The sequence below is a fragment of the Myotis brandtii genome, unplaced genomic scaffold, assembly GCF_000412655.1.
Source record: "Myotis brandtii unplaced genomic scaffold, ASM41265v1 scaffold230, whole genome shotgun sequence".
Classification (NCBI taxonomy): domain Eukaryota; kingdom Metazoa; phylum Chordata; class Mammalia; order Chiroptera; family Vespertilionidae; genus Myotis; species Myotis brandtii.
In genome coordinates this window covers 6,451,694-6,466,260 of record NW_005358650.1, presented here as the reverse complement: position 1 = coordinate 6,466,260, position 14,567 = coordinate 6,451,694, and the positions used below count along the sequence as shown (strand labels likewise).

The window sequence follows — 14,567 nt, the reverse complement described above, 5'->3', positions numbered from 1 at the left end:
AGAACCTTTCTTTCCAAGCTGTTCATCCACCCTATTTCTGTTAAGAGAACCCCATATTCTCAGAATCTAAGGGCTGACTTTTTCACAAGAAGGACATAATGTCACCTTCCTCTCCCTTTCAACATGATTTCCCTCCCCTACTGGCAGGTTTTTGGAGAGGAGTAAGGTTTTTGGAGAGGAGCAAGGTTTTTGGAGAGGAGCCGAAACTCCATTCCTTTTATGCTTAATTTCTCTGAGGAAAACAGTCATAATTATTTCATATTTTAAAGCCTACCTTAAGGGAGTTAATAATGGTACTATAGAATAAGTTAAACAACTAAACATCACACATATGAATAAGACAAAGAAAAACAATTTCAAAAGACTGAGCACATTAAGAAAAAGGAATGAGCACATTTGGTCTATAGGTTTGATGTATGAGAGCAAATATTCTGAATTTATTAAAACTATATTTTCTTGTCTGAAATAGTCTGAACACTTTCTATATCAGTTATCTTTACAGGTGTGTCTAATTTTACAATAAAACATGAGCATGATAAACTCAAGATCTTTTCTTTTTGTGGCACTATCATGGCAACAGTATTACAGTAATAAAACTACAGAGGTTAGTTATTTATCCTTAAACATCCTTAGTTTTCTCTTAATAACTTACTAATTTCTAAACCCATTGAACCACCATATTATTGCTCTGTGATACCTCTTTGGGCAATACATTTTATAGTATGAACTAGCTAGAAGCTTTCTTATACAGGATAAAAACTGTCAGTCTTTAGGTGATGCCTCACTGCTCAACATGAATGGAGACTATCTAAAAAAAAAATCTATACAGCAAAGGCTTGTGCCCCATATGCTGTGATCTCAAATCAAATATGTATTCACTCTTATTTCAGTTAATGCAAATGACAGTTTATAGCACAACCTTTATTTTTTTCCTAACACCTTGGTCCCCGAACGTCTCGTCCTGTAAAGTAATATTTCCTACACAGAGTGAAACAGCCTTAACTGTAAACTAATGTATAATGGGCAGGATTTATTTTTTAAGTGTTGAGTATACTTGAGTCTTTGTGAAATTAAGTAGAAATTTTCTATTTATACTTTAAAAATAAATATGCAATTTATATGAAACTATTGATTTTATGAATAAAATTTTGTAATAAATGTGTCAATTTCTCTATATCATTGGTAAACCCATTACTAACTATATTATGTGCTCCCATTTTTTATGTTTTTAAATTAATTATACTCTTCTATCATCTACAATTCTTGTTATATCTGTTCGTAAAATTTGATGCTTAATGGAGGCTAAAGGAAAGGTGAGATATCTAATAGCAGATTTGAAATAAAAAACAGGTCTAAATAGATTCCTAAACATGAGCCCTTCAACTGACATACTCAATATAAACCCAACTGTTGCCTGAGTATTTGGGAAAGAAATAAAAAACTGCCATATACTCACAGTGGCATAATAAACAAATGTTAATTGATGTGCTTTGTTTGAAATACTTCCAGGGAGACTTGCAATGAGCAAGGCTCTTCTGTATAAGCAATTCAGCAGCATATGTTGGCACACCTAGGAAAAGTCATCATGTATAAATGCTTTATGCCATCTGGTATATGACCTAAAATATCAAAAAGAAATATGTACAGATAAAATGAATAGGTGACTTTATTTGGAGTACTCATCAGGGAAAGCACTTTGTAGTTAACATTTCATGGTGAGATCTTTAAAATAAAATTTGTTTTCATTCTTAACAATATTTCCATACTTTGAATGTACTCTATAAAGCAGCAAAATAGAAAAAACAACACTATTAGTCTCTTTTCTCTCAGTACCTATCTCCTCCTCCACATATGCCTCCTCTTTTGACATAAATGGAAACAGTGTGGAAAGGGAGATGTATTTTTGGAACAACAAAGTCCTAAATACTTAATCAACAGAACTCCAATGTAACAGATATATTATTTAAGAGAACAAAATATTTGTAGAGCTTTTACAATGCACCAGGCACACTGCTAAGTATCTATATATATATAAAACCCTAATATGCAAATAGACTGAACGGCGCAACAACCGAACAACCAAACAACTGGTCGCTATGATGTGCGCTGACCACCAGGGAGCACGCATTGGCAGCAGAGCACTGAACATGGTGGGTGTCAGCTGCAGTGGGATGGTGGAACAAGTGAGTGGGGTCACCAGATCAAGGCGGGGCGCCAGTCGCTGTCATCAGGGTGAGCCTCTGGTGGTTACTGATCTTGTTATATCTGTTCGTAAAATTTGATGCTTAATGGAGGCTAAAGGAAAGGTGAGATATCTAATAGCAGATTTGAAATAAAAAACAGGTCTAAATAGATTCCTAAACATGAGCCCTTCAACTGACATACTCAATATAAACCCAACTGTTGCCTGAGTATTTGGGAAAGAAATAAAAAACTGCCATATACTCACAGTGGCATAATAAACAAATGTTAATTGATGTGCTTTGTTTGAAATACTTCCAGGGAGACTTGCAATGAGCAAGGCTCTTCTGTATAAGCAATTCAGCAGCATATGTTGGCACACCTAGGAAAAGTCATCATGTATAAATGCTTTATGCCATCTGGTATATGACCTAAAATATCAAAAAGAAATATGTACAGATAAAATGAATAGGTGACTTTATTTGGAGTACTCATCAGGGAAAGCACTTTGTAGTTAACATTTCATGGTGAGATCTTTAAAATAAAATTTGTTTTCATTCTTAACAATATTTCCATACTTTGAATGTACTCTATAAAGCAGCAAAATAGAAAAAACAACACTATTAGTCTCTTTTCTCTCAGTACCTATCTCCTCCTCCACATATGCCTCCTCTTTTGACATAAATGGAAACAGTGTGGAAAGGGAGATGTATTTTTGGAACAACAAAGTCCTAAATACTTAATCAACAGAACTCCAATGTAACAGATATATTATTTAAGAGAACAAAATATTTGTAGAGCTTTTACAATGCACCAGGCACACTGCTAAGTATCTATATATATATAAAACCCTAATATGCAAATAGACTGAACGGCGCAACAACCGAACAACCAAACAACTGGTCGCTATGATGTGCGCTGACCACCAGGGAGCACGCGTTGGCAGCAGAGCACTGAACATGGTGGGTGTCAGCTGCAGTGGGATGGTGGAACAAGTGAGTGGGGTCACCAGATCAAGGCGGGGCGCCAGTCGCTGTCATCAGGGTGAGCCTCTGGTGGTTACTGAAAATTCTTTGCTCCCACAAGCCACAGTCCCACCCAGCACTCGCACCTGCCGCTGGCGCCGGCCCCACTCGTACCTGCTGTTGGCGCCAGCCCCAATCACTGCACGCCATCAGCAGGTGTGAGTGGGGCTGGCATCATCAGCAAATGGGAGTAGAAAGCAGTGGTGGGAGCAGGGCAGATGGCAAATGGGACGTGGGGGGGAGGGGCCTGGTGGGAGGGGCCTGGCAGGGGCGCAGAGGATGGGCCGAAACCCACCCCTGTGCCCACTGCTGCCTCATGGCCCAAAGTTCCTTTCAAGGTGTACAAATCCGTGCACTGGGCCCCTGGTTTTACATATATTGACTCATTTAACCCCCATAGCTCCCACCATCATCACCCACACAGAGAGGAGGATCTGAGTCTAAACAGAATTAAAACAAGTGATGTATACATTCGTGAGCTTAACCCAAAGCTTTGCTCTGCCATTTCTACTGTGCCTCTTTCCAAAATTAAATATAAGAAATTAATATTTAGTGAAAAAGTATTTGCATGCCAGACACTGTGAAAAAATATATTCCATTCTTGTGTTTAATCTTAACAACAACCCAAGAATGTGCAGTATTATCACCTCATGTTAGGAATAAGGAAATGTGCTCAGAATGGTTAGATAACTTGTGCAGTATCTGACAACTAGTAAATTGGAAAATGAGATATTCCCAACTAGTCTCTTTCTTAATCTACAACATCAGTCCATCTTAAACTTTATTGTGTGTAAAGGAATAGGGCCTGTGATTCTGTATTTATAATATGCTCCCATGAAGTAATGACAATAATAATGGTCTAAGGAGTAGCAAGGAGTTACTCATTTTGTCCTTTGTAAGATTTTATAACTCCTGTAGGAAATAGTCTTTTGAGACTAACTATGAGTTCCTTATATTTAAATGTTGAGGTTTAAAGAACAAAATTACCATTTTTCTCACAAAAAAACTTAAATATTCCTAGCTCTAAGATTAGTTAAGGACACGTAGAGACATAAAAGTGATAGCAAGAGAGGTAGAATTAGCTGCAAATTTTGTTACAATGGCTTAACATCCTATTTCTTTCTTTTTATTCTCATGTCAAGGATAGTGAATTAGCTGAATTACGGTATCCTTAGAATTTCCCCTTGTGTTGACTTAACCATCTTCCTGCTAACCTTCATTAATGGCAGTTTTTACCATCTTTATACCCAATACAAAGCCATGCTCCTGCATATGGTTAGAATATGTATAAGATAAATATTCAAGAATACAACTTTTCCAATTTTAATACTCAATCAGTAAAATTAACATAGATATTAAAAATGCCATTTGTTCTTAAGAAAAATGTCAAGTTTCAACAATGCAATAAGAAAAACCCTGAATTTTAAAGCCTATATGGGCATTGCTAAAATAAAAAAAATAGGAACCTATAATGAAACTGTAAATGTATAAATAACATTTAAAGATGGAGTTGGTGGTAACGTTCATTAGCATGCAAACTAGTAGTAAGTTCATGAATTTGAATTCTGGTATAAGGAATGGTCATTAATATTTTGTGCACATCTACTTCCAAGGAGGTATTTAAGTTGCTGAATGTTGTAACATTAGAATAATGGCTTTAAGAGAAAAAGGAAGACTATTATACAAAAATATGACTAATAGAAGTATAATCATGATCCTGTTTGACAAATATCTATCCTATATAATAAAAGGGTAATATGCAAATTGACCCTAACAGCAGAGCGACTGGGAATCACTGGTCACTATGACACACACTGACCACCAGGGGGCAGATGCTCAATGCAGGAGCTGCCCCCTGGTGGTCAGTGCGCTCCCAGAGGGGGAGCTCTGCTCAGCCACAAGCCAGGCTGACGGCTGCCAGTACAGCGGTGGTGGTGGGAGCCTCTCCCGCCTCCTCAGCAGCGCTAAGGATGTCCGACTGCAGCTTAGGCCTGCTCCCCGCTGGCAAGTGGACATTTCCCAAGGGCTCCCGGGCTGCCAGAGAGATGTCTGACTGCCAGGTTAGGCCTGATCCCCCAGGGAGCGGGCCTAAGCCAGCAGGTGGTCATCCCCCGAGGGGTCCCAGACTGCAAGAGGGCACAGGCCAGGCTGAAGGACCCTCCTGAGTGCACAAATTTTTGTGCACCGGGCCTCTAGTATATATATGAAAGGCTACTATGCAAAGTGTCCCCTCAGGAGTTCAACCGGGAGAACGGGAGTTCAATTGCTTGCTATGACATACGCTGACCACCAGGGGCAGCACAGAACATGGTGGGTGACCAGCTGTGGTGGTGGGGCACTGAGGGAATGAGGGAAGGAGGAGGTGGGGAGGCAGGGAATCTGATCAGCCCTGATCGCCAGCCAGGCCTAGGGACCCTACCCATGTACGAATTTTGTGCACTGGGCCTCTAGTTCTAATATAAAAGTGACAACATAACACTGTTTTCAGCCCAGCAGAGGATGGACCAAGTCTTCCGTGGGTTGGTGGTGGAAGGAGGTGCAGGGGCTGGAGCATTAGTGCTTTGCCTTAGAGAAGCCCTGAAAGGAACTGACACCCATTGAACTTGTCACTGTCTACTAGACAGATCACCTCTGCCATCTAAAGAACCCTTACAAAATTCTGAAAGGCAGTTATTATTAACTCCATATCACAATGAAATATAAGATGGGACTAAACCAAGCACCAAACATAAGCCTATAGAATTTAAATTTCCCAAGTTTACATTCTTAAAACTAGTACATGGAAAAGCCAGACCTGATTTCAGATCTTTCTAACTACAAAGCCCATACTATTTCCTGGCTACTTTCTGTAGGAAAACAAACAAGCAAAACCTTTTAATAGATCCAGCAACGATGCATTTGACCCATATTTGAAATTATATGCCTTGGACATCAATGGGGGAGGGATTAACTGGAATTACAACCAGGGAACCATCGTGAAAGGTGGTCCAGGAGCTCGCGGGGGATGTCCAACTGCCGGGAGTGGGCCTAAGCCATCAGTCAGACATTCTTAGCGCTGCCACGGAGGTGGGAGGGGACCCCGCCACTGCCACTGCACTTGCCAGCCATGAGCCCGGCTTCTGGCTGAGCAGCGCTCCCCCTATGGGAGCGCACAGACCACCAGGGGGCAGCTCCTGCATTGAGCATCTGCCCCCTGGTGGTCAGTGCTCAGCATAGCTACTGGTCATTTTGCTGTTTGGTAGATTTGCATATTAGCCTTTTATTATATAGGATTGTTCTCATTTTTTTCACAATAATTTTGTTTAAATAATACAATAGTCAATATTTAAACAGTATTTCATTGAACCAAGCTTGATCTTGGAATCCTAAAGAGACTTAGTTAGTTGTTCATGTGCAAAAAGGCATTTTCCACTCCTTCATTTTCTACCATAAGATCGATAAGCATATAAAATGAATCTTTAGTGACTTGTAATAAACTGCATGAAGATTGATATCATTGAATAAAAAAGTGTAAAAACTTAAATGCAAGGAGAACGTATATAATTTATTTGTGAGAGAGAATTCCTAACAGAAACCTATTCTGAACCTTATAAACAAGTATACAAGTATAATACATGACGTTTTGGAACTTATATTTTCATTTGTTATTACCAATTTCAGCCAATGAAAATATTCCTTTAGACATTTCAAAAGAAGATGTAATATAAAATCTGTCATGAACATTATTGAATATAAATAGGAAAATACAGAATAGTAAAGATTGGATAAACATTGTGGAATTCTTATATTAGGTTTTTTTTGTTATTAGAACATGTTCAATTTAATCTAAATCTAAATCTAATCCTAGAACACCTTTAATGTAAGTTAAATACAAAGCCCTTTTTGCTTTTTTACTTAACACAAATTTTGTTCTATAGAAATTTTCTGTTGATTCCAAGGAAAGTTTGGATTATACATAGAGAAGTGAAATTCTTATTTAATAAAATGCCTATATTTCTCCCATCCAAGTACTAACCAGGCCCGACCCTGCTTAGCTTCCGAGATCAGACGAGATCGGGCGCGTTCAGGGTGGTATGGCCGTAGATAAAATGCCTATATTTCTTCAACTGCTTGCTTACTTATTAAATAAATACTATAAATGGTTATGAAATTCTTGTGTGGGAAGTATGCAAATTTAAAATAAAAATTATATCACTATATTCAAAAATGTTATTTCAAAATTTCATTCTTGCTTAATTTTGTATGTCATTGAAAATGGTAATTATTTTAATATTTTTTGGGGAGACTACTATTTTATAAAGGCTTTTTTTATTAACAGAAAGACTGCAACATTAGTCAAAGAAAACAAACATACATTTTATTTTTTATTTAATAATATATCACTTTCCCTCCAATTTAATGCTATCTTAACTGGTTCCTTTTTCTTTTCTTTCAACAGGCTGAGTTAAATGACCCCACAGATCCTTTCACTAGAGTTTCATCAAATGGAGGGGATGAAATTTTCTCCAAATATATAGGATGGAGAGTTGCCAACATCCTTTCCAGACTATTCTTCCCCACCGCTGATATTCTTCCTTTGAAAAAACCATTGATAAAACCGCATAAAACAAAATATCTGTATAAAAAGCAAGATTCTATGAAGAAGAAAGTTCTACATTTTACTGTAAGGTAAAGTAAAGCACTATTCAAATAGTGCTGTTATTCTAACACATTATATTTCAAAGTCATAGAAATTATTTATAATCATGTGCCACAGTATTTAATTCAGTTTTTTTTTAATTCAAATCTTGGCTCTAGCACCACCTAGGTATTCTATCAAGACCAAGTATTCCCTTCTCAAAAATTATTTTGATTATTTAAAATAGGTATTATTATAAAATATAAATCAATGTTTTAATAAAGTGAAAGCTTCCCTCCCATCACTGACCTTCAATTGACTAGTTTACCCCCACCTCCTCTTATCATTAATTGCTTGTGAATCATTCCAGGTTCTACACAATCTAAATATAAGAAATTATAAGTAAATTTTAATTTTTTTCTCAATTTTTACATGAAAGTTGGTATACTAAATATCTGTTGCATTTTTCACTTAACTTCATTTCTTAGAGAACTTTCTATGCCAGTACATAGAGCATTTTATCATCATTATTTTTTAATCAGTTATGATATTTTCCTTAGTAAGGATGCACTACAATTTATTGAACCAGTTGCCTTTTGGTTGGCATTTGGTTGTTTTTGATTGTCTACTACTACAGACTACCACAAAAGTAAACTTTCACATAGATATATTTTTCAATGTGGAATAATTGCCTGTAAGATGAATTCTCAGAAGTATAACTGCTGTGTCAGAAGGCAGATGCCTTTGTAACGTGGGTAGATATTTCCAAATTGCCTTTTAGTGGAGTTGTGAAAATTTAATATATCTTAGTGCCTGTCAATATATGAGACTGCCTAGTTTTTCTTTAGTATTTCCAACAGATGATGTTGACAACTTTTGGGTTTTGACATTCTGAAAAGTATAGTTTCCAGAAGTAGCTTTCATTTTTGTTTTTCTTAAGATGAGTGTTTCAAACACCTTTTATATGTTTAAAGCCTTTTTATTTTTTCTTTATATGGGAATAACTCCTACTTATTTTGTCCATTTTTCTGTTGTGTTTTTGTCTTTTCTCTTCTCTGCTTTGCAAGAACTATTTGCCTATTAATCAATATGTCCCTTTGTTTATGGTTAGAATTACAAATGTTTATTTTTTGCACCATTTTTAATTTATCTTTAAATTTTGTTTATAATATTTTGTTGCCATATAGTCATTTTTCTACATAATAACATTTATCAAGTTTCACTATGGTTTAAGCATGTTTTAGATTTAAAATTTGTCACACTGTCTCCTGGTACTTTTAAGGACTCATTTTGAACATTTTTAATCATTGGTCTAATTAATGGAAGGGTTTTGTTGTTGTTGTTTTTGGTGTGAGGGATTGTTCCATGTGACCACTCAATTGTCCCAGCAATATTTATTGTCATCTATCTTTCTTCAATATTTTTATTTTAATTGCTATCTTAATTAAAAACTAAATTCCAACTTATTTTATTTTTCTATGTTCTAAAATAATTTCAGTAATTTAAATTATCTACTCTGTCAAACTTTGGTAGAATTCCCTCTTAGACTATCAGTACCTTATGCTTCTTCTAAGGGTAGCTCTTTGTCAAATTTTTCCATTTTATGTGGGTATTGGCAAGGCTGTTATTCAGTCATAATGTGCAAGAACAGCTAGATTAAGTTCTTACTTTTGAGGCTCTTGCCATACAATTATTTGGAGTGTCAATCCTGAATACCAGCCTCTTTTGAACTTTCTCTTTCTTCTTAAGTCAATTTTAGCATATTATGCTTTCATCGAATATTATTTCACTCCATTTTTCAGAATTTACCTAGCCATAATTGAACAAAGTAGTGTCTTAAGATTCCTTTCATTCTCTCTGTTTCTGTGGTTATTCTCCTCTTAGCCAATTGTTATTCTGTAAATTTACATTTTGTCCCTTTATTTTCCTTCATTCATTTATTGAGTGTTTTATCTATTTTATATTATTTTTTCAATGAACCAGATTTTGGATTCTAACTCATGTATGTTCTTATGTCTATTAATCTGTTACTGCTTCTATCCTTTGATCTATTTTGTGGTTGATTTTCTAATTTCTTGAAAGAGATGCTAAATCATTTGGAACATTTTTTTTTTAGCCTTTGTTTAAATCATTATGTGAGTTTCCAAATCATGGGACTGTTGCTGCCCAATTATTGCAGGTATAATTATTGGATGGAGCAAGATTAGTAGGCAGGCTTTTCTTTTGTGCAGAGTCAACAGAAAAATAAACATGCTTGAGAGGAATTTTTACATAGATGTAAGCATTAAAAAAATTTTTTTTTAAATCAATGAGGAAGGTTTGTAAATTTGAGATTAAGTATCACACAGCCTGCACTTTAGTAGTCTCAGGTACAGAACTAAACATTTAAAAATATTCTTCCGGAGCTCCAGTGGCGCAATCGGTTAGCGCGCGGTACTTATAAAAATATTCTTCAGCATATGTTATAAATATTTATAAAATTGCAATATGATCTGCCTGGTCAGTGTGGCTCAGTGGTTAAGCATCAACCCATGAACCAGGATGTCACCAGTTTGATTCCTGGTCAGGGCACATGCCCATTGCGGGCTCGATCCCCAGTTGGGGGCATGCAGGAAGCAGCTGATTGGTGATGTTTCTCTCATCATTGATGTTTCTATATCTTTATCCCTCTCTCTCTAAAAATCAATAAAAACATATAAAAAATTGCAGTGTGATCAAGGTACAATGGAAATGCCAGCTTTAAATGTCATGGGTATTGAGATTTACTTTAGAATCCCCAAATGCCTCCTGTCTATTCTTAAGGGATTGCAGACATCGAAGAAAAATCTATCTGGAACCACAATGAGAGGACACTGAGTGTACTTTGGTTTCTCATCATGGTCAGTTAAAGGAAGGGAAGAAAGAAACTAGAAAAATAAAAGAAATTAGATTTTGACAAAAGGAGTTTAAACAAACAGCAAGGGAAAGAGACAGATGGTGATGAATGGTGCTTGCTGGGACATAGAAAGGAAAGACAGAGAGAGAAAAGGAGACATACTGGGAATGCTTAAAATAGAACAGAGCAATAAAAGTTATAAGTAGAGAGAAAGATGAGAGAGACCAAAAGGAAAGGGAAAAGATATAAGGGGAAAGTCAGACACACTGAGGATGAAAGGTAAAAATAGAGGGGTATGCACAGGGCCTTGGAGTAAGAGAAGAGAATATGCAAACTCAGAGAAGAGACAGAAAGGAGCAGTGGGGTTAAGACCCAAAGAAACCTATAGGCTTTTAAAGATTATTAAAAAGCTTCTCATCAGAGCCTATAATTCATTACCTAAATGATAAGCATTCATCACTGAATAAATATTTGAATAAGTATTATCTCCTTATCCATTTCCTCACTGCTCATAATGAGCCCTAGCAATTAAGCTTAGAGTCCCAGGCTCACATGAGAAACTCCCAGGGGTACAGCAGCCTGGGCATCTCTCTAGCGGAAGCTCCCATGGCGACTCTCACATTGCACCATTTATGCTGTAGTGCATGTGGACAGTGCCACCTGGAGTGTACACATTTCCAGGTGCAGTTTGGTGCAAACTAATCTCTGGGTACAAAAGAGGTGATTGGAGGAGGGCTATAGCTCAATGACATCAAGACAAAGTTAGGTCAGGCCTAGTCGCTATTGTCTATTAAGGATATGGGATAGTCCAGTCAGTATGGCTCAAAGGTTGAGCATTGACCTAGGAACCAGGAAGTCATGGTTCATTTTCCAGGCAGGGCACATGCCCGGTTGTGGGGCCTGCAGGAGGCAGCTAATCAATGATTCTCTCTCATCATTGATGTTTCTATCTCTCTCTTCCTCTCCCTGCCTCTCTGAAATCAATAAAAATATATATATTTTTAAAAGGATATGGGATATCCCTGTTTTTTAAAAAGTTGTTGGAAAGCAAGCTTAAATGTAAGCTATGCATTGAAAAAAAAAAAGAAGCCACTGGCTCACTAAACAATAGTGGAAAATTTTCTTTTTTGCTTGGTCCTCCATCTACTCAACAGCCTTATAGCTAACTCCTTTTGTTAATTCTCCACCTCCCATGTCCAGATCCACAAACTGGAATTAATACAATTAATGAACATCTGAGCATGTTGAAGTGCATAGGTAAAGCACAAAGACATAATGTACATCCCTTTGTATGTTAAGTTCTTTTTCACCTCTTAAAGGTCTTCATGCATAGGGTCATATCACCAATTTTTCATCAAGTATTCCTAGGAATCTCTACTTTGTGTTTTCAACCAATAGCAATGTGAAAGCCTACAAGAAGGCCAACATTTAAGGACTCCTACAGAATATAGGGCACAGTTAAGAGGTAGGCGGAAAGAAAATTTAAGATAAGATTCCTTATTGCCTCAGAGCACTAAAGTATACTTATTTCAGGGTGAAGATCTGAAAATTTACTAGTAAAAAGAAAATGGGAGCTTGCTTTTTCAAGGGTGGCAGAATGCTTCCCTTATTAATGAAGCATCTGCTACATCGCATGACCTATAATTTTCTCCAAAAACATTTTTTTCTTGTGTTTCTAGCCTATAAAATTCTTTGAAAGCAGGAATTCTGTCTTTTATATGTTCGTAAACATATATTTTGTTCTGAATGACTTGAAGATTTTACTTCTTTTCTTTATAAAATTTTTCAAAAGAAAATGTATTATTTTGCTTCTGTACATTGAATTTTTGGGTTTTGCTTTAAGTTAATGCACCATGCTGCTGGGTACATGCTCTTTTTGCCCCTCAGCAGTTCTTTCAAAATGAAAAAATCATTATGGTTCTTTACTATATCATAAAAGCTGCAGCAAAAAAAAAAAAAACAGGCATATAATACTTCTACTTCAAAGCATAGTATTTTCCTTTCCTCTCTTTGTCAGTAAAACTATCTTAAATTTACCTTAAGGCTGAGATTCAGGACCCTGAAGACCAAATTTTCAAAAATTAGTTGCCATATCTATAATTTTTGGTCATATAGCTTCTGAGGTTTCTTAAGTGTATTTTCTAAGATTATACCTTGAATTGCTAAAAACTCACAAACAACTACTTTTTTGCACCTATGTAAAGACTAGGAGAATATTAGCTTAAAACTTTATTTCTTATCATGCTTAGTTTGCTGGAAATTTTATGTTGGAAGACTTCATTCATAAGACCAGCACCTGGAAGAGAGCCCAGGTGAAACTAGCAAGAATGGACTGACAACATCTGTTGTCATTTAGGCAGGAAATTTTACATGACTGACTTCATAAACAGGATGGATGAATCCAAGGTTACTGCACATCCTCTGCATCTTCCTTTATAAAATGAGCTAATTCTCAAGTGATAGAACTAGGTGTAACCAACATTTGCTGAATGGAGACAGGGTAGGGGAAGGTTAATACCACTACATCCCAGGAGAGAGGTTAAAAACAGGCTTTATTGTAGAGACCTATTCGCAGCAAAAAGAGGCGCATGATCCTCATTTCTCATCTCACTGAAGTGCACTGGAGTGGTGGGAAGCAATTGGACAGTCAGTGTTTTTTGTGGGAAGAGACACTGTCCAACTGCTACTGTCTGTGTACTGTAATTTAAGTGTGAAAAAGACCTTGGGCTCAGTTGCCACGCTATCTGAAGTTGGGGATCAGCTGGACAGGGGATGCTAGAAATGTCAGCTGCCCCAAATCTGGAGTCATTGAGATGTGCTCCTAGAAGGCCACTGGACTCCTTGGGAAGTTGGGTTTGGGAGAAACTCTGCCAAATTGGAGACTCTTAAGACCCCTGGATTTGTGCACCGGTGGGGTCCCTCAGCCTGGCCTGGGCCTTCTCACAATCTGGGACCCCTCAGGGGATATAGGACTGCCAGTTTCGGGCCTGGCCTATGGGGATCGGGCTGAAACCGGCAGTCTGACATCCCCAACAGATGTAGTAGTGCGCGAAGGGGCAGGCGGTCAGGCAGGAGCCCGAGTACAGGCCAGGGGCCATGCCCCTCCTGCTCATCCTGGCTCCGCTGCTCCTGCCACCACCGCATCTCGGTAGTGCTGCCACAGAGGTGGGAGAGGCTTGCGCTGCCACAGCTGCACTCACCAGCTATGAGCCTGGTGTCTGGCACCCATTTATCAGCTGAGTGGCGCTCCAGCTGTGGGAGCACACTGACCACCAGGGGGCAGCTCCTGCATTGAGCATCTGCCCTCTGGTAGTCAGTGCTCATCATAGCTACCGGCCAGTTGTCCAGTTGCTTAGGCTTTTATAGATATACTAGAGGCCCGGTGCACAAAAATTTGTGCACTCAGGGGTAAGGGGTCCCTCAGCCCGGCCTGTGCCCTTTCGCAGTCTGGGACCCCTCGGGGGTGACCACTTGCTGGCTTAGGCCTTCCCCCCGGGGGATTGGGCCTAAGATGGCAATCAGATATCCCTCTGGCAGCCCAGCAGCCCTCGGGGGATGTCCACTTGCCAGCAGGAAGCAGGCCTGAGCTGCAGTCGGACATGCTTAGTGCTGCTGAGGAGGCAGGAGAGGCTCCCAACACCACTGCTGTACTGGCAGCCATCAGCCTGGCTTGTGGCTGAGCAGAGCTCCCTCCAGTGAGAGCGCACTGACCACCAGAGGGCAGCTCCTGCATTGAGTGTCTGCCTCCTGGTGGTCAGTGTGTGTCATAGTGACCAGTGATTCCCAGTTTTTCTGCTGTTAGGGTCAGTTTGCATATTACCCTTTTACTATATAGGATAGAGGCCTGGTGCATGGGTGGGGGCTGGCT

At 38.3% G+C, this 14,567-nt stretch overlaps 1 protein-coding gene across 1 annotated transcript in view; it reads left to right on the top strand.

Moving 5' to 3' along the window:
- The window catches only part of TMEM232 (transmembrane protein 232), a 183,194-nt gene that overhangs the window by 85,921 nt on the left and 82,706 nt on the right, over positions 1-14,567 (top strand). Inside the window, exon 11 of the mRNA XM_014539893.1 lies at positions 7,645-7,874. Coding sequence (XP_014395379.1) covers positions 7,645-7,874 — 230 coding nt within the window. The remainder of the gene's footprint in view (positions 1-7,644; positions 7,875-14,567) is intronic.